This window comes from Bos grunniens, chromosome 1 (genome assembly GCF_055505025.1).
Source record: "Bos grunniens cultivar Pamir isolate PY7600 chromosome 1, Bosgru_T2T1.0, whole genome shotgun sequence".
Lineage (NCBI taxonomy): Eukaryota > Metazoa > Chordata > Mammalia > Artiodactyla > Bovidae > Bos > Bos grunniens.
The window spans coordinates 48,068,905-48,096,656 of record NC_141165.1 but is presented as its reverse complement, the minus strand read 5'-3'; the positions used below and the strand labels follow the sequence as shown (position 1 = coordinate 48,096,656).

The following is a 27,752-nucleotide window of genomic DNA, read 5'->3' as shown; positions in this document are numbered from 1 at the left end:
TATTCCTAAAGGACATGACATTTTATAATTATTTCACCACTACTCATTCTTTAGTTTATCAAACTATAATCTTTTTGATCTTGGACACATGACCAAATAAGGGCAAGGGGGAGGAACAGTCATTTCAATGGGAAATCCACCTCAAAGGTGTAAAGTAAAAATGGGGTTAACATCATTTAACATAGGAAGAAATCCACAAACAAGTACAGAATCACCCAAGGCAATAAAACAACTAAGGTAAAATTCTAGCTTAATGAGCAAAATAAAGCAAATCTCAAGAGGTACAGAATTGTTAAAACATTCCTCCCAGCACAACTAAAAATTTGCAGACTGGCATCTTTTTTCATTAAAGCATTATCAGTCATAGGAATTTCTTCCCAATGGTTTGAAAATAAAAGTGGAAAATACACCAATACATCTAATATAACAATCTTATTAGAGAAGTTTTCCAACTCATAATACAACTGTTTGCTTAGTCAAGCTGGTAAGGCCAATTAGTAAGACTAGGAAGACTAGCCAAGCTGGTAGGTGCCAGCTGCCTTTATTTCAGTTTCAAACATTTTTAGCCCTCTTACTGAAGAACATACAGTAATAAAGTGCTACCACTTAGCAGGAAATCTTTGTCTGCAAAGAAAGTGAATATTTATAGACTCTAGAGCTAAAGGGGCTCTCAAAGGATACCCAGTTTCCCCAGGAGGTTGCACCTGTCATATCTGCTATAATCCTTAAACCCAAAAACCGCATATCTTCCTCACATAGAGCTTTTATGGCTAAGTCCAAAGACGACAACTGGAAAACTTTTTTGTGACAACATGAAACACTTTTATTTAACTACCTAGTACCTAATCAGTTGAAACACAAGTTACTGCTAATTCTGGGCGGGCCGGCGGGGGTGGGGGGAGGGGGGTGCGGGGAATGGCCTCCACTGTGCATTTAAAGATATATAACCTCTGAAAGAAAATTAAGGTTGACCTAAAAACAAGAGCAGGCAACATGTATACTAGTGCATAACCTCTCATAGACCATAGACAGCCATGTGCTCTTGGTCTATGACTACAAGTCCTGAAATCAAGGAAAGAGATGAGTATTAAAGGCGAATAAATATAACAAATATATTTATTTGTTAAGGAAGGAAGTCTATGTCATCCTGCATCACCTCTCTTCCCAGCATGCCAGTGTGAGCCAGGAAGGATAGGAGGTGGGGTAGGGGTGGAGGTGCGGATTCGAGTGAGGGAGGGTAAGCTGGAAGAGCAGGCGAATTTAAAGTAGATGTAACACAGTGGATGGGACAGAGTACACCAGGTTGCAGCCTCCTTCTCGCTCCACCCCACCTAAAACTAGTAACCAAACTCCAGTCACATCTTACAAGACAAACCCAGAAACCAAAGGCAGGCTATCAAAGATCAGGGACTGGCGGTGGGGGCGGGAGAAAGAGAGGTTTTGAGGAGGGAAAGGGTAAAAGAGTAGGCTAACTCTCCCTCACCACCTCTAGACTCAAGGCCTAGCCTGAGGCCTGCGTGCGCGTACAGCCCTATAATCGCCACCACCCTAAGGCCCCAGCTTGGCCCTCAAAAGGTCAGAAGCCGCCAGGTGCCCAGCGCATGCGCACTGCGCTACCCAGCACGCCGCCGGACCGCCAACCCCCTACCCCCACCCGCCTCCCACAGCCGCCGCCGCCGCCGCCGCCGTTGCCGCTGCCTCCAGTACACAGGCAGCGCCAGGCCCGCGCCGCCTCACGCCAGAGTAGGGCCTCGGAACCCCTCAGCTGCGGGCGCTGCCTCTCAGGTCCCGGACGCGGGCATCACCTGGATTCCGGCCTTCGGGCTTACACCTCCAGTAGACTTGCAAGCACCGCAGACCTAGATATGTTTCTTCAAATCTGGGCGCCGCCGGCGCTCACCGAACTTGCTTCAGTTTAAGCTCACCGCCTTCCTGGTTCCACCACCAGGCAGCGTCAGCCGAATTTTCGAGTGCATCGATGGAAGCTGCCAGGCGTTAGGAGAGCCGAAGGAGTGGATTGTCACGCCGCCAATTTTTTGTTTGGTGTTGGTTTTCCGTGCTTGATTATTTGATTTTCTTGTTACCAAAAAGCAATTAAGGTGGCGACGGAAAAGTTTTATTGCCTTAGTAATCGTCGTTATCTCCACAGATAATCAGTAAATAAATCCGCATCATAGGAAGTTATGTTTAAGACACCCACACGTAGCAAAATCGATTATCTCATGCTGGGAGAGGAGGAAACTGGCCCAACAATAATAAATCAAGGGAGTGTGTCTGTATAGCGTCAGAGTCGTTTGTGATTAAATTGTAATGATTTATTTGAAAAACTGCATTAAAAATCGGTGTTTCTTCTGCGCTAAAGGTGAAGGCACAGGCTGGGGACAAATTTTTTTCTCCCATTAAAGTAACTGGTTGGTTGAGGAATGGGAGAAAACTGCCAGAGGCAGGGGCAGGAGGTTTCTTTTGGAAAATAAATGTGTAGGGGGTTTTGTTGTGATTTAAACCAATACAAATGAAAGCAACTCAGCATTTTCTGTAACTTACACGACTTTATCTGTTCTTGCATGAACATCATTTTTTCCTTATTTAATGTGAAGAAGCGTCGATAAGGAGATAAACTGTTGGCCTTGGTCTGAGTGAACCAACAAGTGCTGTGTACCCAAGCTACAGTTTTGCACAGACATTTGAGATGGAGAAAATCATCTCCACAACTCTATTTTTCATAAATGACTGTACCTTAACTAACCTGTCTTGAGGGACCATTTTAAAGCTTAACTACAACACTCCATGTTTATTTTAAATAATTCAAGAGCTAGGGTGGAGGGTAAAGAAATGAACCTTTGGGGCCCTGAATTTTATTGGCAGCTGTACATCTGTCTGCAGGTGGTCACTGAACTTTACTCTCAATTGTTTGTTTGTTTTTACCAAAACTGCATTTTGAACTGTCTTGAGAAAATATTTGCTATTTAAAAACCAACATCGTTATAACTTGGTGAGCATTTATTAGTGTATCATTTCAAGACCTTGGTTGGTTGTTTTTGGTTTTTTTAACTAAATTTCCCTTAGGGGCAGTAGGAATCCATAGTTAAGACACTGCAGATCTTTCATACATAGCTCCATCTTACATGAACACCACTACTGGTAAATATACTAAGAGCAACATGCCAGAAAAATCTATGGGAAAATCTATTGGGTGTGAATTATTCAACTATTATATCCAAGTCTTCCCTGATTAACTTTAAAGTGTTCATCTTTCCCTCAAGCTCAGTAGGTGGAATTTGAGTTGTGGACTTGAAAGTCACATGCTTGAAAGGGCAAAAAAGTAGTTGGTGAGCCTCCTGGTCCCTTACCAGACTTTTAATCATGCGGTTTTGAATACACATTTAACATCTCAGTTTGAGAACTATTTGAGCACCACATCCATTTAGCTGACCCCATGACTTGTCATTCTGCTAAATAACCTTAAAAGTGGATTTTATTAAAGGATTAAAATTTTATGGTTAGTCCCCTCTAATAATATCAGAAGTGGTCACAAATAGTAACCCAAGACTAACTGCAAAATCATATTTCTAAACTCATATAACTTTAGAAAGTGAGAGTATTTGAATCTCTTTTGTAGTGTAATAAAAGAAAGCACTCCTGTAATTTATTGATACCTAAAAGCTACTGCTACTGGAAACTTAAAGTTCTTAATTATTTCTCCTAAAAGTAGCAATAAATGAAATATTTTAAGAAGAAGAAGAAAAAAAAAACCTTTGGAATTCAAGAGAAAAAAGGCAAAGTAATAATTCTAAAAAGTAAGATTTCCATCTTCCTTAAGTTCACCAACTGTGAATATTTTAATCTGAAAAGTGTAAAAGTAGTGAAAAATAGTGACAAAGTTATATATATTCTAGAAATAGTAGCATATTAAGGTATAATTGTGTTCTCTTTTTAGGAATGCTTCAGGTTGCTTTGACAGAACTTCTCAAATTATCTGTTAACTTTGTTTTGATGCCTTAACCAATGGTTGGAAGATATCAGAACCAAAGTTCTATAATTGCTTTTATTTTTACTAAGACTATAAGATCCAAGAAAACGGACAAGTTACCTTTAACATCAGAAAGACTGTATTTAATATTCAGACTATTCAAAAATGTTCCCGAAGCCACACTGGAAAAGGTGTGTTTACACACGCAGGTAAATATAACTTTCAATATGTAAGTATTCTTTTTTTCACATGTAAATAGTCTTATGTGAGGGGTGTATATACACGGCCACACTTCTCACAGCAAGCTTTGTCCTGCACAATACGCATATATGACGCAAGAATATAGATGTATCCATCCATATAACAGCTTCCATGAGCACAGTCCAGGGATATCATTTTAAATCGTAGCGTTAAATGGAGAGGAGGGGTACTTTTCTCCCAGCGAGCATTTTTTAAAATAGTCCACGATAAATGAAATTAGGTGGGGCACAAACTTAACATCAATTTTTTTTCAAACTCAAAGAGGAATAATCATGATCTTTTCAAAATTAGGAAATTAATTAGAATGTTTCTGGGATTCTAAAGAAGAGTTTCTTTAGTTCATTGTGGGAGGAGTCCCAGTGCAAAGAGTAAGGGAGAAGGGTGAGGGTCCTGAGACCTCATAGAGGGAACGAAGTCAAACTGTCCTTGATCAAGCGCTAAAGAAACACTTTAAAATGGAATCTGTCAGGGAACAGCTGCTCGGAAAATGTGTTAAACCAACCAGCCAGTTCGAGCGAGGTTTGTCGGTAGAGCCGGCATGGTCTCCAGGACCCGAATAATGGGGTGACTCACAAACTCCCTGGGGCGGGGAGCTTGGTGAAGATCCAGGCTCAGCTCGGGCCGCGGACCGGGAAGCCCCTAAAAAGGAGCTGCGCGGGCCTGAGAAATTGTAAAAGACCCTGACTCGGCAGGGTTGTGAAGCCAGGATGCCAGGCTACAAGGTTTCGGGTCGGCGTTGGGAAGAGTAGGCATATACGACTGGGGTCAGGGTCAGGATAAGAAAATGGGGTCCCGGGGTCCTGAGGCAGGGCAGGGCTGCCGGACAGCAATGCGGAGCCAAGCAGTTGCGCTGCACCCTGACGCCTGGCGAGGACGCAGGGTCGTATGCCAGGTCAGGATACCCTACTGACTCCTGGAGCAGCGCACTTGTCAGTTTCCTCTTGGCCACGCCCCGGCGGAATAAGTCCAGCTCCCCAGTGTTTAAGTAAGTCGTGACACCAACGCAAAAATCACGCCTAATTAAATTAATTAGGGATTGTCAATCCTGAATTAATGGCCAAGAGCGCAGGCGGCCGAGGTATCCGAAAAGCCGGACGGCCTGGGACTGCCTCTTCTTCCCACACCCTCCGGTCCCACTTCTCTGTCCTCATACTCCAGCTCCAGCCATCCTGGACTCCAGCCTTAATCAATCTCAATCTCTTTCTTTCTTTCTCTCTCTCTCTCTCCCTCTTCTCCCTCTCTCCCTATCACCCCCACCACCTCCCAACCCCCACTCCCCCACCCCCAGGTAGTGGCGCGGGAGCTTCCCGGGAAGGGGCTCCCTCCGAGTTGCGAGGGGAGGTAATTTACTCAGAACAAGGGGCCGCCTTTGCGAAGTATAAATAGTGAGACTTCAAGCGCTGCGTCGCTATCAGATCTGAACTCTCCGCAGGAAGAATTGTCAAAGATCTTAACACTGAACAAGCGCGCTCAGGCAGGGAAGCATCGGTTCCCATTTCCCTCCGGCGGCCCCCGCCCCTTCCCTCTTCCTCTTCTTCCTCCTCCACCTCCTCCTCTTCTTACTTCTTTTTCTCCTTCTACTTCTCCTCTTTCTTCTTTCTTCTCTTCTTTTTCTTCTTCTTCCCCCCTCCCCCTCCCCCTCCCCCACCCCCTGCCCCATTGATGTGTTATTACTGGGGGGGCTGGAGCAGTAAAAAAAGAAGAAGGAAAAAAAAGAGCGGGGCTGCTCGGCTGGGAGAGGTTGAGCGCGGGGCTGACGGGCATCTCTGGCGATGGAAGAACTTACGGCGTTCGTCTCGAAGTCTTTTGACCAGAAAGTGAAGGAGAAGAAGGAGGCTATAACGTACCGGGAGGTGCTGGAGAGCGGGCCGCTGCGCGGGGCCAAGGAGCCGAGCGGCTGCTCGGAGCCGGGCCGCGACGACCGCAGCAGCCCGGCAGTCCGGGCGGCCGGCGGAGGCGGCGGCGGCGGCGGAGGAGGCGGAGGCGCAGGAGGTGGAGGCGGAGGAGGAGCAGGCGGAGGAGCTGGAGGAGGAGGGCGCTCTCCCGTCCGGGAGCTGGACATGGGCGCCGCCGAGAGAAGCAGGGAGCCGGGCAGCCCGCGGCTCACCGAGGGTAACGGCCCGACCCCCGGCCGCGGTTCCCCTTCCCGCCTTCCCGACTCCTCTCGGGCGGGAGAGGATCCCCAGGCCCGACGGGGGAGGAATAGGGGGGCGGACGCGGAGAGGGCCCTTGGACCCCAGCTTTGGAAGCCAGAGTGAGGACGGAGGGGTGGGAGTCCGGTGGTGTGCACGGTCGTGGGTGGGGTCCGAGTGTGTGTGTGTGTGGAGGAGGGGGAGCGTGTGGGGTTTGCGCGCGCCCTTCTCGGATGCTCCCGCTACTCTCATTCCACCCAAATGCATTTTCACCAACCGGAGGATGGGCCCCGCCGGACGGCCGGCAGGCGGGTGGGGAAGTTCTGGGGACCAGGCTGCCGAAGTGGATGCTGGCCGTCACTGGGCCGGGCGGCGGGATTACAGTTAGCATGTAGCGCCGAGTTTGCTGGAGTCCCTTTCCTAGGCCCGAGGGAAGAAAAAAAGAGGGAGAACGGGGAAAGAGATACGGAGACGGAGGTTGATTGGGATTTCACCCTGGAGTCGTCCCGGGTTTCGCAGCTACCTCTAAGAACCACTACAACTCCGTGAAGACTGTGGATCCCTTAATCTTAGGGACCAAAACTTCCCATTTTCTTAGAGTTATCAAGGTAGAATGAGGCCAAGGCAGGCTGAGGTTCAGGCTGTGCGCTGTCTTCTTTCGGGAGATGCATTAGGCTCCTTTTTTGTTTGTTTGTTTTCCGGTATTTATTGCGCGGCATCATCCAGTATTCTGGTTTTGTGGTGGGATAATCCTTTGGTGCCAGCAAAGTGTTTGGAAAAGGCTTTTTCTAGATGGTGGAGCATCCTGTACCAATTCAAAGGAGTTCAACAATAAAATTAATTTGGCACTTGGTGCCTGCAGTAACTGGTGAGCTGCCATATTTTTCCAATTAAGAAAATATGTGACATGCGTAGAATCACATATTTAAGCAAGCAATTAAGTTGTTTATAACAAAGTCTGTTCTTGTTTAGGCCAATAAGTGGAAATTTGGGGGCGAAATAGAGATTATATTAAGTCTATTAATCAACTGGAAATGTGGACATCTTTCTCTTTGAAGCCCCCAAAGTTTGAGGGGCTTCCACTGTGAGCATGAAATAAAGCCGTCTCACCGCTTTGGCAGAATCTGAAGGGTGTGTTTTCATATTTAAATTTCATTACAATATAAATGGAAATATTTTCCTATTAACTTGACTTGAGTTTGTGCTATAATATAATCTATTGCTTCCTGGAGGAAGGACACATGTCCGCAAAACGAACTCTTGAGAAATAGATATGCGGGAAACGCTTAACTAGAATGTCAACCCGGGCTGAGTTCTAGTGGTCTTCTCCCAGACGGGGTACCAAGTAAACATGGAAAGTGGTGGCATAACTGTCAGTGCAACCTCCCTGGCCTGAGTCCCAAGCTCTGGGCCCTGGGTACACCAGCAGGCCAGACCGCGAATTTAGAGTCAACCCGGGGCAAATGAAGTCTTGGGATTGTTGGTTTCCAAACTCAGGGCAAATATTAATTTCTCTGCAGCCTGGCTCTTATAGAAATGATTTTTAACACTTATGCTGATCAGGATTCTGGGCTAGGGAGAACTGCAAACAGCCTCGATTATTCTAAACTCAGCTTTGGCACCTTAAAAACCCAAGTCTTCGACTCAGGCCCAAAGGATGAAGGTTCCAGAGGACCGCTTACGTTGATACCAGCTCCCCTGATCAGTGCCCCTTGGCCTATATATATATAGCCGCATCCTTCTGGTGTCCCTGTATGCTCACACTTCCGAAGCTCCTGTTTTTAAAAGGAGGAGAAGGAAGGCCAGGAAAGTGACAATGGATGTATGCGAACCTAGAGCAGAAAAATGCATATTTTATTAAACATCCGAGCTTCTGGATGCATGAAAAGCCTTTGCGCAACCAATAGAAACCGCGGATCGCGAATGTTCCGCTTGAACCTGTTGATCTCTGTGGGTTTAAGCGGTTAGGGTCGAGTCCGCCTTTCCAATGGGGAGGGAGAAGGAGTGAACAGAGGCAGCGGTCTGTTTCGCCGGCCTCCCGAAGCTGGTTTTCTGCCTCTCTCCTTCTGTTCGGGTGTGGGCAGCGAGCCCTCCAGGCCGCCAACATGGCGTGGGCGCCTCTGCTCTGGCGACTGGGATTCGGCAGCGGGGACAAGGACTGCCTGGCTGTCCAGGGGCCGTCCGCGGTATTTGGCTCGAGCCCTGGGTCTGTACATAGCGCCCAGAGAAGTAGCTCCCAGCGCAGTGCAGCACAGGGGTCTTGTCCTCCAGCTGTGACCCAGCAGCCCAATTGTTCCCAAATTAGACCAGCAAGTTTGAGAGAAGACGGGAGAGCCGGCGGCAGCCAGCGCTGGCTGAGAAGGGGTCCGCACTACGGGAATGGCCGGTGTCAGAGCCCAGTCCCTGGCCTCGCCGCCCTCTTCTGCCGGGATCGCGTTCTGTGACCCACAGGGTGCGGCGCTTTTGATTTCTGTGCGTGTGTGGGAGAGAGTGAACGCAAGAGAGAGGGTGAGTGGAATTGGTTTTTGTTTGCGGGGGAGGGCAGGGGACTGTGGGGGTGAACAGTGAGAAGGTGAACTGGGGCCGCAGTTGTGAAAGGGATTGGGTAGGTGAATGCCCACCTTGCCCGCGGGCAGCCACCCCAGTTGATCTTTTCGCATCTCCGGGATCCTCATCCTCTCAGCGGGGTGAGGGCCTGGACAGGAACTCCGGGAGGGGGCAGAAACCGCCATCCTTCTGGAGACAAATCTGCTCATGGTATTTGCTGTGTTGTTTTTTGTCTGTGTGTGTGTGTGTGTGTGTGTTGCTGTGTGTGCGCGGGGACATATGCGTATGACCCTGTTCGTGGTACCCCCTCCAGTGTCCCCGGAGCTGAAGGATCGCAAAGAGGATGCAAAGGGGATGGAGGACGAAGGCCAGACCAAAATCAAGCAGAGGCGAAGTCGGACCAATTTCACCCTGGAACAACTCAACGAGCTGGAAAGGCTTTTTGATGAGACTCACTACCCGGACGCCTTTATGCGTGAAGAACTGAGCCAACGGCTGGGGCTGTCCGAGGCCCGAGTGCAGGTATCCGGCTGTGAGGAGGTCGTGGGGAGCGGAGGAGGGGGAATGACTAGGGTTGGTCGCTTGAGGTACACATGATGAGTGTGCGGGTTCAAGTGTCTGGAGTGAGGTGAGAAGGGAAGAAAAGTCTTTGCTAGAGGTCTTATTTTCCAAAGTAGATCTTAGTCCTAAAGCCTTCCCGGGCTCCCCTTCACCCCATACCAACATATGTTCCCAGCAGAAGAAAGCTTTGCTGGGCTTGCTCCCAGGGTTTCTATAAACCACACCCCCCTCTCCTCACAATGCCTTTAATGTGGTTTAATCCTAATGGGCCTACTTTTATAAGCCTTAAAAAAAAATCCCACAGAAAGCGTTTTATCTTCTGGATGCTTTAAAAGTTACAACGAACATTTTGTTCACCCGAGTTGGGTTTCCTTGAGGGTCTGCTCTGGGATCTAGGTTTGCCAGGCGGATATGCCAATTAGGTTTATAGATGTACAGACTATAAAGAAAATTAGCAACTGTTAAGTGCAGAATTTTACAGTCTGCCCTTAGCAGTCGATCTCAAACTGTGTGTGAAATAGCGGAGAAAATAAACGCATTTGGTCACTCTTTCTTTGTTCTCTCACTTAACCAGGGAAGCAAATCTGAATCAGAAACTTGATTTTAAAACAACCAACATATCTTAATATTGACATTTCCAAAGTCTGATCCCAGCAAGTGCCACACTCAGTGAAGTTAGTATTGAAGCAGATTTTCTTTACTGGTTGTGGGGGTGACTTTAATAGCAAAAGTAGGCTTTGGGAGCACTTAAGGGAAAAAAATTATATACATACATGCATACATATCCTTTTAGTTTTATGGAAAACGAATTTAAATGTTTCAGGTTTTATTTCCACTCAAATAATAAAATAGGAGAAAATGATGGTCATTATTTGTTTGAACACATGGAGCAGTTTTAGGCCTGAACATCTGCAGCTGTTACAAAGTATCACTGTAACAGATACTCCCTAGGTCTCTGGGCACAGAGACCACCATCTGCAGCGAACTATGCAATTCTTATGGGGCTTCCCCGCATCTTGTAATAGGATCAGGACAAAAACAGAGCAGTCCCCTTAAAGGGGAAAAGTAATAATAGGCTGCCTTGGTCATCACAGCATCAACAGCAGAGCCTTCCTTTTTAAGCCTGTCCTACTTTGCTCTGTGTACTGAGATCTCTAGGGGCTTAGAAACCCCTTAAAGACATGATGATAATTATTACAGTTGTGAGCATTAGTATATCAGTTCCAACTCTTCTAGGGGAAAAAAGAGGCAAGAAGCCTCAGGCCATGTGAGGTACACAAAGAATGCCACCCTGGCATGAAATCTACCCTCTATTACACTAAATGGCAGGAGAATTTTTGAAGATTTACATTGACTGTGACACTTGCTTTCAAAAACAAGGAAAAAGCTCTGAAGCAGTATTTTACTTTCATGTTTTTAAACATTAACTTGTGAATCAGTCAATATGCTGTATTATTGGAACATAATGCTGTGTTATTGGAGTATAAAAGCAAGCTTTGTTTGAATTTCTTAAAATCTGCCATACTGCTTCTAAAAGTTGGCAAGTTTACCTAAGAAGGTAGTATCTGGGAGAAGATATTATCCAGAATTACATGATTCATACCCCAGTCCCATTGCACAGAATGCTCTTTTTTCTTATAATAAATGAACTTTATTGCTGGTATTTATTTTTCTCATATTTTTATTTAAATTTTGATCTACGTACTGGATACTTCTGGATTATAACTGCACTCAGCAACTTTTTCTATAGAAGCAAATTAGATTATCATGATAATGGCATAATTATTCTGCTACCAGGTTACACTGTGCTGCTCGGAGGAAGAAAAAAATTCTAAACTTCTTTGTAGTGAGGCTTTTATAACACTAATTACCTCTTCCCCCACTCTTATCTCCCCACCCCCAAGGAAAAAAAAAAAAAAACAGAGTCACTATTTGCTTTGGTGTTTGGTTTTTCTTGAAGATGAAGCTAATTAATATTACAGGCTCTTAATGAGCACATTTTTCTCAGGTCTTACTGGGCAAACATCTAAACCCATTATCACTTTAGTATCAGGTATCAGGGCGAGTTTTAGGCCTGGGGGACTCTAATTGTGAAAACATGAAAACAGAACTTGAGTAATTTATCAAGAAACAATATATCTTGCAAAAGTATAGGAAATTATTTTTATCATTGATTTATGTTTTTAACTTTGGAAATTAAGATTGTTGTATATAATTCAAAGATTGCTTGCTGTATCTTCCATTCCTTGCCCAAAACACTACTCTTTCTTCATCATACTCCTGTAAATTTAAAAAAAAATTTTTGAGTCATATAACCTAGATTTTATTTTTTTCCTCCAATTTTAGGTTTGGTTTCAAAATCGAAGAGCTAAATGTAGAAAGCAAGAAAATCAACTTCATAAAGGTATGCTTCTCAGACAAAGAATATTTGATACTCTAAATAAAAAGAGTATTAGGGAATACTGTTATTATGAAGACAAAAAAAAAAAACCTTCTCAAAGATAACTGTGGTCCTTATTTAAAAATCTACCCTGAAGGCAGTTAATGAGAGTCCTAAAATTTGGGAGTAAATTACATTGATTTTAATTCTGGCAACAGTTTAGGAAGATACCAGTCCAGTTCCAAAGGAAATAGTTCTATTTGGTACCATTTGAAACCTCGGGAAAAAGTGCTGAATGTGTTAACCTCACTTTATTTTGTTTTGTTCCCCATTTTCACAGGCGTCCTCATAGGAGCTGCCAGCCAATTTGAAGCTTGTAGAGTAGCACCCTATGTCAATGTAGGTGCTTTAAGGATGCCATTTCAGCAGGCAAGTACAGCCCAGTTTTAACCTGTTTTTAACTGTAAAAAGACCTGGATATTTGCTTGAACTGTTGAACATCCCTTCTCTGAGCTCTAATATGGGTGTACAGTTAAAGAATCAATTTTCAGATGATATAGTGGACACACTCCCATTTAAAAACCTATACAGTAATGGCACCCCACTCCAGTACTCCTGCCTGGAAAAGCCCATGGATGGAGGAGCCTGGTAGGCTGCAGTCCATGGGGTCGCTGAGGGGCGGACAGGACTGAGCGACTTCACTTTCACTTTTCACTTAAATGCATTGGAGCAGGAAATGGCAACCCACTCCAGTGTTCTTGCCTGGAGAATCCAAGGGACAGGGGAGCCTGTTGGGCTGCCGTCTGTGGGGTCACACAGAGTCGGACATGACTGAAGTGACTTAGCAGCAGCAGTGTCAGAGGCCTATATGCTTAGTCCTTTCTGTCCTCACGGGAAACCAACAATGCCTGAGGGCAGCAACTGGTCCTTTAAAAATGCACTAAAGATTGCACTTGGGGAAAGGAAGGGAAAAGCCTTTTGCTTAAAATTTTGTCAGATCCAATACAAAGGTTAGTCCTAAGGTATTTCTGAGGCAACTCTGTAAATATTTTTTGAGGTATTTTCTACCTCTTAGTCACATTAGATATCTCTGACCAAAGAAAATAAATAAAATACTAGCCATTAAGACTTGATTTTTTTTTTTTTTAAGCTGCAAACCTTCATCTCTAGTAGAGAGGAAAACATTGGTCTTCCCAGGGACACCTTGCCAATGCAAACCCTTACTTGGCCGTAAAGAAACCTTTAAGACTACATTTTAAAAGTAGGATATCCCAGGGCTCTGAACTCCCCCATTCTCCAAGCCTAAGGGTGCAACCCATTCCCAACCAGTATCAGACATTCCCCACCCTTGGCCAGGGCCCTTGCTAGATAGGACTATGAAGTCATGAATTAACTCTCAGTTGCCAGTCCCTGGTCAGAAGAGTGTGACCTGAGTCACACCTGAATGTGCCCCATATATTGAGCATTAGTGTTAGGGAGGTCTTAGCTGTCTTGGCACCACTGGATTCTAGTATCTTGATGCTAGGCATCTGAAGCAGGAGAGAATGGCTGGAGAGAGAGGGGGATCATAAGAGAAGACCCTTACTACTCAGAAGGTGATCTCTGAGTCTGCAGCATCAGTACCATCTGGGAGATTGTTAGAAAGCAAGATTCTCTGACCCTGACCTAGACCTTCTGAATCAGAATCTACAGTTTAACAAGATCCCAATGTAATTTTAATAGTAGTAAAGTTCAGGAGTACTAACAAGTGTGCCAGTTGTGATGAAGATGCAATAACTTCTCTAAGTGACATTTTTAAAGTTTTGTAGTTTGCTTATTGGTACTTTACTAGTGGGTTAAGAGGTGTATGGCAGCACCAAGAGAAGAGGGTAAGGACACTCACCCATCATCTGTCCAATATACATTGTTATTTTGAGGGGAGTGAGGTATTAGCACAATAGCATTGTTGCCCTCTGACCAGCCCAGCTCCTAAGGGGGCTGCCACAATCACTGCAGATGGGAGTCACTGGGACTCAGGGGGATAAGCCACTCTGAGTGAGCTGCAGAATACTCAGGGGCACTGGAGTATCCCAGATTCAGTAACAAACTGAGGTCAGCTAAACGTCCCTTTCCCGTCCCCTGCCCCAGCCTTCCCCGAGCTAAGCTGGACGCCGTTAATGCTCTGTTTCTATTCTGTTGTCACCCTAGGATAGTCATTGCAACGTGACGCCCTTGTCCTTTCAGGTTCAGGCGCAGCTGCAGCTGGACAGCGCCGTGGCGCACGCGCACCACCACCTGCACCCGCACCTGGCCGCGCACGCGCCCTACATGATGTTCCCGGCGCCGCCCTTCGGACTGCCGCTCGCCACGTTGGCCGCAGACTCAGCATCTGCCGCCTCCGTCGTGGCTGCAGCTGCTGCCGCCAAGACTACCAGCAAGAACTCCAGCATCGCGGATCTCAGACTGAAAGCCAAAAAGCACGCGGCCGCCCTGGGTCTGTGACTTCAACGCCAGCGCCAGGGTCGCGCGTGCAGCACGGCGCGCAGCCTGCATGCCCTCCGAGCCCCGCTGCTTCTCTGTTACCTGCCCCGGACCTTGGAATCCGAGCCTCTTTCTGCCCCACCGATGGCCCCTTGCCCCCTTCTGCATCCCGGACTCGGAGGGCAGCACCCGGGATCCCAAGAAGGGCACCAGCTTCGTGGCTCCTGACCATTCACCTGTCTAGGGGCCTAGAATTTGGCTTTGTAGGGATGGGTTTGGGAAGTCTGAAGAGTGCTGGGACAGTGAAGTGTGGCTCACGGTAAAACTGCAACGATGGACTTTTGCGTAGAAATAAAAATCTTGTTAGTAAAAAATGAGGGGGAAACTGTAGAAAAGAAAAACCAGAGAGAAAAAGAGAAAGGGAACTTATTGCTATTCAGCAGAAGCTGAAATCGGAGAACCAAGGAATAAAAAAAAAAAAATTAAGTATTTTGTACATTAAAAAATATGGAAAAATAACCGGGACAAATCTCGAGATAATTGGGTGGGAGTCACCAACTTAAAGTGTATTTTTTGTTGTTGTTGTTGTTGTTTTTTAATGGGCTAAGAAAGCAAAACTGAAGGAAGAGGTATACTTATTTAAAGAATTAAGATGAAAAAAAGTACGCAGCTGGGAAGTTCACAGGTTTTGAAACTGACCTTTTTCTGCGAAGTTCACTTTAATACAAGAAATTTGATAAGAGAGGCGGGCCTCCTTTTACGTTGAATCAGATGCTTTGAGTTAAAAACCACCACGTATGGAAGAGCAAGAAGAGGGAAGACAGTATAAAAACAAGGAGATAAAAAAGTGATATTAATACAAAAATGATAACCACAATGATTTCTCTGAGAAATTGTTAAGGCAGAACTGTCCAGACTGCTGACAGTAAAGTCCCGGTTTGCATGTTACTTGTATTCCATTGACGGTGTCTCCCCACCTCTCCCGCTTTACTCACTAGCACTTAACTGCATTTTCATTTTCGGTATGAAAAACAATACCCAAAGCATCTGAAAATTGATATATATTTCTAGCTATATATTTTTAGTCCCATCTTTAATCCTGGGGGGACAAAGAAAAAAGTTTGAAGGGCAAAAAAGTTACACTCTGATTGTCCCAAGACGACAGAGGCAAGTAGAAAATGTGGGGAAAAGAAAAGAGAAATATTAAAGTACAGCGCCTCACGTGGTGCCTGATACACAGTGGGCGGTCAGTGTTAGTCCCCCTCTCCCCTTATTCTTGTATTCCCTCTTGCAGATTTCCTGAAGTCCTATTTGAGGACCGTGCTTTATTTCCCCCTCTCAGTCCCATCACACTCACTTTAAACAACACCCAGCTAGATACCGGCGGCACTAAGTTTGTGTAAAATATGTTGATACACACGAGCAAAGTTTATTTTGGCTATAATGTGTGAACTAATGGTTGACTTTCAACATTTGCATTTTATCTCACAAAGGTGTATATTCAAATAATTTTTTTGTTTGTCTCAATTCATGTAGCTATTTAAACTGGGGTACCCTGGACTGAGCAATCTGTATCCCAATTCTTTAAAAAGTCTCCTTAGTTTTTTTTTTTTTTTTTTAATCCCTTCTAATTTACAAGAAAGAGGAAAAGCTCTTTTAGCTGAACTTTGGTATGCAGTTGAGCTTTGTAACTATTTGTTCTCCATGAAAACAAAATTATTTATATTTGCCATATTTTTTCTAGTGTATTAAGTTATTTTAAACAAAAGATGCTGTTATTTCATGACGTGTTGTCGGTACAAAATGTTTTGGTCTCACCTCTGTTAAACCTTTTAAATAAGTGCCAAGTTATTAATTGAAGACACTTTGCGATCAATTGAATGAAAATAGTATTGTTTCATTTGATGGGGTTCGCGTCATCTTTACTCCTGTTGCTATTAAACTATCCAGGATAGTCTTTCCTTCTTCCTTTTTGATGAGTATGTTATCTCTCTTGACTATACCAGCTTGGAAAAGAGCTTGCCTCTGCTCCTACGTGGCAATCAAGGGGCGGTGAGAATGATGACTCTCGTGGCTGTCTGTAGCGCTCAGCGAAAATCCCCCTCTCCTGCCCCATTTTATCCACCCAATGAAGAAAACGGATTGATTTTACACTAAATCAATAAAGGAACAGATACTATGTAAAATAACAGGATAGAATAATCTCCTTCCCTAAAACGGACTCTTGTTCTTCATTTTGCTGCACTTTGACCCTTGAAGTTCATTTAGGGAACATTTTGGGAAGGAAGGAAAGCGTGGTCACGCGGTGCGAAATCCACCTGGGTTAATTGTTACAAAACACTCAGTCCCAGGTCGCCGACCCTCCCCCGGAGTCGGTGGCGGTCTGGAAGTAGGATAAGAGCCGCGAAGCGGGGCGGGGGCGGCGGTAGCTCTTTGGCCCAAATAGAGTCTTCGTTCGTTAAATTTATGAAAAGGTAGCAGCTAGGATCGTATTTAGAAAAAGCCGGGTTCTAGCCGTTTGTAGGGTACCGAGGAGCCCTCATCCGTCCCCTCTCCCGGAAGAAATCTCACCTACTTAAGGCCGGAGGCATTGCCTATTTGGAGGTAGATAGGGACCGTGAAGACCAGGGAGAGGACCTTCTCTTCCCTTCTCACTCGGGCTCTTGGGATAAGGGACACCCTTCAACAAAATTGAGGGTTTCCCGTGTGTCCCCTGGGGCCCCCTCTTGGGGATGGAGGACGCATAGAGGAGGTCCTCCCTGCGACAAAGCCCCGCGTCCTCGGGTGGTGCTCCTGCCGCCCGTCCCCAGCCCTCTCCCGGGTTGAGCTCGCACTCAAAGCTGTTACTCTGCGTAGACGTGGGTGATAATGTTTATCTTTTAGCCTTCAAAGACCACTGAACAGGACTTGGGCCGTATTCAGCGCTCAGGCCTTGCGGGTCTTCTACTTGACAAGCGTCCCTAGTTTTCATAATAAACATCTGCTTGGGGGCGGGATGAGCTTTGAAGCCGCCGCGCCGCCAGCCTGGGCTGGTGACCTCCGGCGAGCTCCCGTCGCCTCCGGAGTCCAGGGTCCAAACGGGCAGGCTCCACACTCCAACCCTAATCCAGCCACCAATGCGGGCTCGGACGCTTCCCGAGGCACCCCGAGGGAGGTCGGAGGTCACGGGAGAACTTGGGGCCAGGGGTTGGCGGTCCCATCCGGGGCCTGGCCGATCCCTACAGCTGAGCTCCGGGAGCCTGAGGTCAAAGGAGGCGCTGCGTCCGGGCCCAGGCCGGCGGGGCGCCCGGCACCAGCGAAGGAGCGCTGCAGCGGGGCCTAAATCGGCTGGAACGTTTCGGGCCGCCGGCGCCGCGCGGGATTGGGTCCTCGAGGGAGCGCGGCTGGCCGAGGAGCCCGCGGACGCAGCCCGGGTGGGCAAGAAAAAGCAAGGTCAAAGTTTCTCTGCCCCGTCGGCGGTGCCCGAGCCTGGCGCGGCCTGTGGGACCTGCGTCTGGGGCGCCGGCGGCGTCCTCCCGCTCCTCTAGCGTCCGCTCTCCCGAGACTCAACGGGTACTGAGGCCACCTTTCCTTTCCCGTCGGGGTTGGTCCCTCGGGAGTCCAGCTTCTAACTGGGGCTCGCGTAGAGCCCGCTTTGCGGAGCGCCGCGTCCCAAACGCCTGGATGTGTGAACCCCGAGTTCCCTTCCCCGTGTTTCCAGGCCACTCTGAGAAGGGGATCGAAGAAAGCTTCACTATAAAGTATGCCCAATGTGTGTCGTTTTGGTCCAAACTCAATAATAATCGTAATAAATAATTAAAATTTCCCGCAGTTGTCCCCCAGATCTTAAGGATGTGCAAAGACTTCTCAAGCTATAAAATCCCTGATTAAGGAAAACTGAATTAAAAGAGCTTACTCAAAACATCATTAGTGTTAAAGACCCTATAATACAGGAGGCCCAGTGAGATCCGAGGCCTTAGCTTGAAGCTGAACTGATAAATATCTATTTTGAGTTTTTCCCCAGATTCATAACTTTTTAGATCCTCAGATGGTAATACTTTAGCATAATACAATACTCAAATTTCGGAACTATTTTGATTTCTGAAAAATGCCTTTTTGGCTTCAGTCACATGGGATACTGTTATTTTTTCACAAATTCAGTTTACATCATAAATTGCAAACATTTGCAATCAGATCTCAAGATTGTTTATTTTATGTAACCTCAAGCGCTTGACTATGTTAAACACCAGCACAGAAAGTCTGTGAAATCAGTTTAATGTGTGTGAGGGAATTAAAGGATCACTCCTTTTCATCACACAAACAAAGCATTTAAGGTTGTTTTGATTGTCAGTCTCCCAATTTTTGAACAGTCTTACAATTGACTATTAATTTTAGAGTCATTCTGTGCAAAAATAATTACTAAAGTTATATCCTGCTTTAATTAAATGTTTCTGGACAGAAGAAAATGGTATTATTATTCTACATTGGGAAATGGGTGATTGTTTTTAATGTTATATTATTTTTAAGTCATTTTAGTTCAAATGTAAATAAAGTCTGCTAATTCCAAGGTGGGGGGAGGCCTGCAATGGTTTCTTAACATGCTGTTAGAACAGTTAGTCAAAGTGCATTAAAGAAATGTCACAAACCCAGAAATAATAAATATGTCATTCTAATGAGAGTGTTAACTTATGGATAATTTATTCAAGGTAGTTTTTACATTTCATATGGAATCTCTTATTATGACCTGCCTGAGTACTGTGATGCTTGTTCTTCAAAATCTAATTTATATAGGCTTGAGGTACACATAATTCATAACTCCTGTTGATATATGTATACACACCCCGAATTTTAAACCTTTACAGTATGTTTGCATGTTTACTAGCATGTTTTCAGGACATCTGAAATTAAAATGTAAGAAGTGTTCAACATTACGCAGAAAGCATGTGTGAAGAAAAAGTAGTTGAAAATTAACAGTTAAAAAGGATTAGATAAATTTCAAGCTAAGATACAGAGTGAGCACTGAAATATTTCAGACAGGGGACATTCTTGAATAAGAAATATGAAAATCTCCAAGAAAGACTTACAGATGTGAGCTTATAACACTTCTGATACCTAGGTAATCCTTTCATGTCTCTAATTCATAAAACAAAAAATCCTCGAGTCTTGAGGTATTTTGTTTTGGGTATTTTATGTGTCAGTCAAACTAACCATTGCATATGCCTTCAGTACAGGAAAATTTAGTACAGTACGTGGAGTTCTATTGGCATGAGGAAAGGTTTTAGAATATAACCAAATAAATCACATAGGGAGGAGTAAACACACTTTTCTCCCCCTTGTTGAACAACGGATCACATGTCTTGACTAAAGATCTTTGTAGATTCTTATTCAGGCAGAACAGTGCAGAATAAGTTAAGGGCACAGACATGGAGTCAGACTTCCCGTATTTGAAACTCACTGCTGCTATTTACTATTCTGTGATTTAGAATTAGTTCATCTCTGTGTTTCCCCGTTTTCCCATCTGTAAAATGGATATAAAAGCAGCATCTATTGTGTAGGAATGCTTGGAGAATTAAATAAGTTAGTATTTGTAAGGAACAGTGCCTTCCACTTATATGTACTAGCACTGTATAATACTTATTTTAACACACAATGGATATCACTCCACTATTTCTTTATAAGGCTACGCATTTCCAAGGAAGGTTCAATTTCCAAAAACAGGGCAACAGGCCCCACATGTGCTGTATGGCTATTCAGATGCATTTAATGTGTCTGAACACCTTCAAGCAAGTGCATTTAGCACACGCTCCCTAGGACTAAGGCCAATAGGCAAGAGTCCTTGTAATAAAAACCTTCAGGAAAGAAAACAACAAAGTGTGCAAAACAAGGAATAAATATTTTTCTGTCGTGGATGTGATTCCAGCTAATTGTGTAGCCTCTTTGATCCTTGTCTGGAAGATTGGCAAATGTCACTGTGCACTTAGGGGCTGATCCATAAGAGCAATTTAGAGATTGCACAATGCCATCTACATGACAGATAGGGTTGCTACTCTGCTATGTGCGGCTAATAAGGTGAGATATCAGGCATGGCACTTGCCCTTAAGGGGCTTACCATCTTGGGGGAGATAGCTCATAAGTACATATGATAGTGCTAGGGAGCATGTACCAAATGCACTTGCTTAAAGGCATTCAGACACATTACATGCATCTGAATGGCCATACAACACATACAAGGCCTGTTGCCTTGATTTTGGAAACTGAACCTGCCTTGGAAATGTGTAGCCTTATTAAAGAAATGGTGGAGTGACGCGCAGAGGTTAAGAAGCACACTTTGTTAGGATTGAATGAATACTGTCTGTTGCCGGAGTTTGTGTTCCCCAGGACCATGTGTGTTTTCTTTGCTGACCATGTTTGTAGAGCATTAGCTGTGAAATGCTAAAAGCTGTGAAGGCTGTTGACCAATGACCTTTAACAGCAGTTTGAAAACATATGTAATGCAAAAGATGAAATGTTTAATTAAATGTTTAATGTAAAATGAACAGCTGAGTCCTAATTACAGATATAGTGAAGAGGGACTTCTTTTCAGTGGCTACATTTAGATTTATGACTAAGACTTGGCTCAAATTTTATATGATATCTATTAAAAACTCAGAGAACTTATTACACATCTTAATTTGAGAATCAATGTGATGTCACAGTATATGACTAATAATCTTCATTTAATATTAGCACTTTTATTTTATTTTTAAGTTAATTAAGTAATTGGCTGCGCTGGGTCTTAGTTGTGGCATGTAAGACCTAGTTCCCTGACCAGGGATCGAACCTGGGACCCATCCATTGGAAATGCAGAGTCTTAACCACTGATCACACTTAATCACATTTAGCACTTTTATTTTTAATAATCAGTGAGGATTTTGCTAGAAATCTTCTCCTGCTGGCTCAGAGGTTAAAGTGTCTGCCTGCAATGCGGGAGTACTGGGTTCAATCCCTGAGTCGGGAAGATCCTCTGGAGAAGGAAATGGCAACCCACTCTAGTATTCTTGCCTGGAGAATGCCATGGATGGAGGAACCTGGTGGGCTATAGTCCCCAGGGTCACAAAGAGTCGGACACGACTTCACTTTACTTTCACTTTGCTAGAAAGAAAAATATTTGCCACTAGTCAAGAAGGTTGAGTATATGACTAATTTTTGGAGGGAGATTTTTCTGAGTTCAAATCTGAACTATATCACTTATTAATTGGATGAGAAAGTGAAGTCACTCGGTCGTGTCTGACTCTTTGCAACCCCATGAGCTATAGCCTACCAGGCTCTTCCATCCATGGGATTTTCCAGGCAAGAAAGAATACTGGAGTGGGTTGCCATTTCCTTCTCCAGGAGATCTTTCCGAGCCAGGGATTGAACCTGGGTCTCCCGCATTGTAGGCAGACACTTTACCATCTGAGCCACCAGGAAAGCGAAGTCTTAGGTAATTTCTTAGCTTCCTAGACCCTGTGTCCTCTTAGTGTCCTGTAACCCACACCTTGTAGATTGTTGTGGGGATCAAATAAGATAAGATGTGCAGAGTGCCTGGCGTACAGCAAGTTGCCACAGATGTATTTCTCTTCACTTTTCTACTTTTATTATTTGTTGTTCAAATTATTGTCACATACAGAAGATATTGAATTTACTTGTCTGTGTGATTAGAGACAGTTTTAGAAAATAGTAGGAGATGGTGTGCATATTTATTTCAAATCCTCAATATGAATATTGATTGTGTTTGTATATGTTGTGTGGCCTGGAATTTGGAATAAAACTTTCTTCAAATCTTGCAAAGCCTTTTCTACATAGAATTTTTGAGGGACTAGGACATCAGAGAGACATCTTTGTATCGAATGGGGAGGCTTCTCTCTTTCTCCCTGATAACTCAAGGCATTCTTCATGTAGAGGTTACCCAGAGCCCCTGACCTTCAGCCCTCTGTATTCCGGAACATCAGCATACAGATCGAGACCTGGCATTAACTCTCTAGTCGCTTTGATATTAGATTGATTCTCCTTCCGTTTGCTTATTTATTGAATACATTTTTTATGTTTCCGTGCTAAGGAAGAAGAAAATAAACTACCCTTTAAAAAACGATTTAAAGAGTCTAATCAACCTATCCAAATTTTCAGTACCCAGGCTACCTTGTGTTTTGGATTACATTTACTGGCATTAGTGGTTTAAAACGTAATCACCTATCTTGTAGGCAATATATTTATGTACCGAAATTCTCACCTGTCAGCAGTTGTGTGTGTGTGTGTGTGTGTGTTTTAAGGCTTATATAGTTTCCATTAAAACTTAATCTCACCTGATACTCATTTAAAAGGATCCAGTACCCTCCCTAAGGGAGCTTTAGTTCTAGTGCATGCATGCTCAGTCTCTTCAGTCACTTCCAACTCTTTGGGACTCTAAAGATTCTAAACCGCCAGGCTGCTCTGTCCGTGGGATTCTTCAGATAAGAATACTGGAATGGGTTGCTGTGACCTCCTCCAGGGGATCTTCCCAACCCAGGGATTGAACCTGCATCTCTTATGTCACCTGCATTGGTAGGTGGGTATTTTTACCCCTAACACCACCTGGGAAGCCCTTAGTACTAGACCTACTTCCAAAACATTTTAGAAAGGTGAAATTAGGTTAAAAAAGACCATCAAAGGAAAATTTGGAAAGAAAGGCTAGTCCTCCAGTTTGCCTTGGGAACAATATGGAGGTGTGATAAAATAAAGATACTTTCAAAGATAATCACCTTCTAATTCCTGTAACTTGCAAATATGTAGCTAATGTGGCAAAGGGGAGTTAGATTAGTGGAATTAAGGTAGCTAATCAACTAATAAAAATACAGAGATTATTCTGGATTACTCAGATGGGCCCACTGTATTAAAGGGTCTTTGAAAGTGGAAGAGAGAGGCCAAACACGAGCTTCAGAGAGAGGTGCAATTAAAAAAGAATGGTCAGAGAGATGCCATATTGTTGACTTTGAAGATGGAGGAGCCACTGAATGCAGATGGCCTCTAAAGCTGGAAAAGATGAGGCAGGGAATTTGCCCCAGGGCCTCCAGAATGAATGTTTCTCGCGACAACATTGGGTGAGTTTAGCCCAGTAAAACCTGTGTTCGATTTCTAATCTATACAACTCTGAGATAATTTGTGTTGTTTTAAGCCATTAGGTAGGTAGAAATGTGTTACAGAAATAGGAAGTTAAAACAGGAAGTTTCTAAGTAGTTTTTATGTATAAGAGGCTCTGGTCAGTTTTTAATGCTAGAGGGCCTTTTGAGTCAATTTGGTATCAAGAGTGCCCCCAAAACTCCAGGCTGGGATGTTTCGCTAGACTTTAGAGTATGATCTTACTTAGGCATTCATATCTCCATATGCCACTCAGCAGAGTCCCCTGTAAATCTCTTTTGCTGTAAAAAATAAATAAATAAAATAGAAATATTTCTTCCTATAAAGGAAATCTGCAAAATTATGTGCGTTAAAGAAAGTAAGCCAGTGGTTAAAATTCTTATCTTGTTTTATTATCCTTGTTCTCACTGTTCTTACTTCTTCCTTGCCATCTTCTGGTTATTATTAACTTTTTAAAAAGCATTTAATGTAAGGGAAAGGACTGCTAGTTTCAAACCCTGAAGTTCTTTGCTAATGCACTGAAAGTAGACAGCCAGAGCAATTTGAGCCTGTCTGTCAAGTTGGTCAAGGTGGAGAGTAATGTGGTCTGGGGTTCCCTGAGCCCATTGCACCTTTGACCTTTTCTGTTGAGACTATTGATCTAGGTTAATAGTTAGCACCAGTTGTACTGTTGGAGTTGTGGGCCTGTGTTTGTGTGTGTGTGTGTGTGTGTGTGTGTGTGTGTGATTCCTCATAGAGTACAAATGAGGCTCTGGCTAACTCAGAGGGCAATTGGTCCTTTTATAGTTTTCCAAGATCAAAGTGAGGAATTAGAATAGATGGGTCCTGACAGGCAGGGGGAAGATTCATTTCTGGAATGTTTGCCATTGTATCAGCAACAGAGCAGTGGGTCTGGTCACAGAGCCAATTCTGTCTTTCACGCTGGGAACTCTGCTCACCAGAGGGCTGCCCACAGAGTCAGGTGGGTTAGAGATTGCTGGATAACAGTATAATTCCTGAGGTTAGTGAACCAGTGAGGTGAGTTTAGCTCTGTTTTACCTACTCTGTCCACACCCTCCGTCTCTGATGCTGCTGCTGCTAAGTTGCTTCAGTCGTGTCCTTACTCTGTGCGACCCCGTAGACGGCAGCCCACCAGGCTCCCCCATCCCTGGGATTCTCCAGGCAAGAATACTAGAGTGGGTTGCCATTTCCTCCTCCAATGCATGAAAGTGGAAAATGAAAGTGAAGTCGCTCAGTTGTGCCGGACTCTTTGCCACCCCATGGACTGCAGCCCACCAGGCTCCTCTGTCTATGGGATTTTCCAGGCAAGAATACTGGAGTGGGGTGCCATTGCCTTCTCCACCCTCCGTCTCTATGCTATGCTATGCTATGCTAAGTCACTTCAGTCGTGTCCGACTCTGTGTGACCCCACAGACGGCAGCCCACCAGACTCCCCCGTCCCTGGGATTCTCCAGGCAAGAACACTGGAGTGGGTTGCCATTTCCTTCTCCAATGCATGAAAGTGAAAAGTGAAAGTGAAGTCTCTCAGTCGTGTCTGACTCTTATCGACCCCATGGACTGCAGCCTACCAGGCTCCTCTGTCCATGGGATTTTCCAGGCAAGAGTACTGGAGTGGGGTGCCATTGCCTTCTCCGCCCTCCGTCTCTACCACCCTCAAAATTATCATCCCACTAACTGGGTGCAGAATGAGATACACAGTAGGTCAGTGGGCTGAATACATGAAGAAGCTTGGTTATGCTCTCTGACTGAGTGAAATGTAGGCTACAGAACAGAGAACATTCTCCCAAATACTCCCAATGCCTACAACCTTCTCCTTACCAGCTCTTTACTACTCAGGGGAGTTTTCTTTTCCTTTCTATTCTATGAGAAGCACTCACGTTCCATCTTGAGCAACTTCCCACCTCTTTCAGCTCATCCTTCTTCTGTCCTCTACACCTCTTCCAAGCTACTCTCTCCAGAAGTCTAGTTGTTCATAACTCATTCACTCACTCAACAGATATTTATTAAACTCCTATCATGTACTTTGGATTCTTTTCCCCTTTCTACTTTAACCTGTCAGACTGTTCTTTTCTGCTTTATCCTGGGAGTCTGACATTGTTGGAGGCAGTGGTGCTTGAAAGAGAGGAAAGGGTATGGTTGACATGGGATGGGGATGGTAGGCAGGCAATTTTAAGTGCAGAAAGACTGAAGAAAAGTAGATGAGTACATGGGCTAACTTAGGAGATTCTCACTCACTAAACCCTGTGATGTCCAAATATTATATGCTGCAACAGATCCTTAATAGAGAATAATCCCAGGAATGATTTGGGATGCTTCTGTTTGCTTTACAGAACATATGTGTTTGTCACATCTCAGTCACAACTTTTTAAAATGTAGAACTAAATCATTCTGTAAACATTCCTTTAAATCTTAAAGAGAGTTCATGTACCAATTTATGAATCTGTTCTCACACTGATGGAGATTTGGATTATTTCCAGGCTTATGTAAAAGGTATGTATAGCAATGAGGCTGAATGTACTCACCAAAAACTGGAGAGAAAAGAATCTAGGACTGCACCCTGGAGTGCTCCATCATTAAGAAGTTGGGTAGAGAATGGAAATCTCCATGGTGAAAAGAGACCAAGAAGGAACTACCTACAAGGTAGGAAGAAAACCAAGAGTACCATGTCCTGGAAGCCAAGTAAGAAAAGTGCACTGACCATTGAGAAAAGAGAACTGATCACTGAGAACTGACCATGGGACAGACCTTTGGTGACCTTGATAAGGCACTTTGGATGGAGTGGTGGAGCTCAAAGCCTGATGAGAGTGGAATGCAGAAACCCTCTGACTGCTATCTGAGATTCTAGTCTCTCTTCAAATACAGCCAACCTATCACAACCCCTAATTATCTCCCTAAATTCACAGGTCAGGTCTTGTGACTCCTTAGCTTATTTTTCTTCTGCCTGAAGAATTAAGTTCCAACTGTTCAGTATGACATTTAATCTTTACTTTTTACTGTTATTTTTCTGGCATCTTCTTCGGAGGCTGCTCCACCAACCCTGAGCTCCCATTGGAGCTACCACTGGTTTCCGAATTTCATACTGCTGTCAAACATGTGTTGCTGTTGGAATGCCCTTCCCCAAACCCCTTTGTACTCTCACAGAATTCTAAGCATGTATCTATCAAAGTTTCATTATTGTTGTTGTTTAGTCGCTATGTTGAGTCTAATGGAATTACTTATGTGATTGTCTCCTCCAACCAGTATGTGAGTGCCTGGAGGGCAAAGATCATTACTTAGTTTTTCTACCCTCTCCAGAGTCAAAGAGTAGAGACAAACAGAGAGCAGATTTTCATTAAGTGTTGGTGGAATAAATAAGCCTGTGAAAAAAAATATATGCATGGTATATTATTTTAGATAATTTTAGTGGAAACAAATTTTAGTTCTCTGAGGGTGGTTTTAATTTTTAGAACTAGCCAAAGGCTGTTTGGCATTAAGTCTGATGAAGAAGTTGGGAAATATAAGTTTTTATTACAAATGAAGTGTAGGAAAAAATTAAGCATGGCTGTTTTGTGATGACACATTTTGTTATATGGCTCATAAAGGGCACTAAAGTTTACTGGCACTGATTTCTTAAGGCAATTTCACAGATGAATTTCCAAAAACATTTTGAACAGTGACAGTATTCCTGGACTAAGTACTTGGTTTTTCAGAATGACTATTTTGAAGGAAAAGATTTACTTGAATCTGTAAGTTCTGGTGTCTGTGTTAAAAAAAAAAAAATCAGTATCATTCTTTTTTAGTCATATTTTATTTTCTGGAGTGAATTTTTATAAGCTAAATTTCACATTCTCTCCTGTGTGTTTAACTCTTTTCTTTGTAACTATTATTTTCGATTCTTTCTTTTGTAGGCATCATCTTTCAATGCAGCAGCATTTGAAACTTCTATTAAAAGTGTTTATTTGAAAAAAAGTATTCATAATACCATTAACTAAGACCAGATTTAACACCAATTCCAGTGGCTGATCTCTACCCCAAATGGATATACGGCCATTTGTTATGATCTTTTGTTTACTGATTTTCAAGCAGTTTTCAATCTGTGTGACACTGATGAGATCCAAGTCAATTTGGACTAATTTCTTGAGTCACTTTTCATGAAGCAGTGCATCAAACGCTTTACCAAGTTCAAATGTGTAACATCTGCTCTCCTTTCCCTGATAATTTTACAGTCCTCTCAAGAAGTCAACTACTTTATCAACTACAGAATGTGTTTTATAAGTGTCCATTATTTTTGCCCATGATTCTGTCACCTTTTAGAATTTCGTTTCTCAACTTATTTGCCAAGTCTTGGTAA

At 44.0% G+C, this 27,752-nt stretch overlaps 2 protein-coding genes across 7 annotated transcripts in view; one reads left to right on the top strand and one right to left on the bottom strand.

The window, feature by feature from the left end:
* The window catches only part of RSRC1 (arginine and serine rich coiled-coil 1), a 440,840-nt gene extending 438,900 nt beyond the window's left edge, over positions 1–1,940 (bottom strand). For all 3 annotated transcript variants that reach the window (XM_086392028.1, XM_086392034.1, XM_086392044.1), the window contains exon 1: positions 1,806–1,940. The gene's annotated coding sequence lies outside the window, so the exon portion shown is untranslated. The remainder of the gene's footprint in view (positions 1–1,805) is intronic.
* A 3,517-nt stretch (positions 1,941–5,457) lies between these two features.
* On the top strand, positions 5,458–16,268 carry SHOX2 (SHOX homeobox 2). 4 transcript variants are annotated; one of them, XM_086392058.1, is made up of 5 exons: positions 5,458–6,343; positions 9,224–9,432; positions 11,818–11,875; positions 12,192–12,280; positions 14,075–16,268. In XM_086392058.1, exons 1-5 carry the CDS (start codon positions 6,004–6,006, stop codon positions 14,330–14,332), a joined length of 954 nt encoding a protein of 317 aa, XP_086248184.1. In that variant the 5' UTR covers positions 5,458–6,003; the 3' UTR covers positions 14,333–16,268. The 4 variants fall into 4 exon arrangements, with proteins under 4 accessions (XP_086248184.1, XP_086248177.1, XP_086248202.1 ...); XM_086392051.1 differs by having other exon boundaries at positions 14,039–16,268; XM_086392076.1 differs by lacking the exon at positions 5,458–6,343 and adding an exon at positions 6,480–8,815.
* The last annotated feature ends 11,484 nt before the right edge of the window (positions 16,269–27,752 follow it).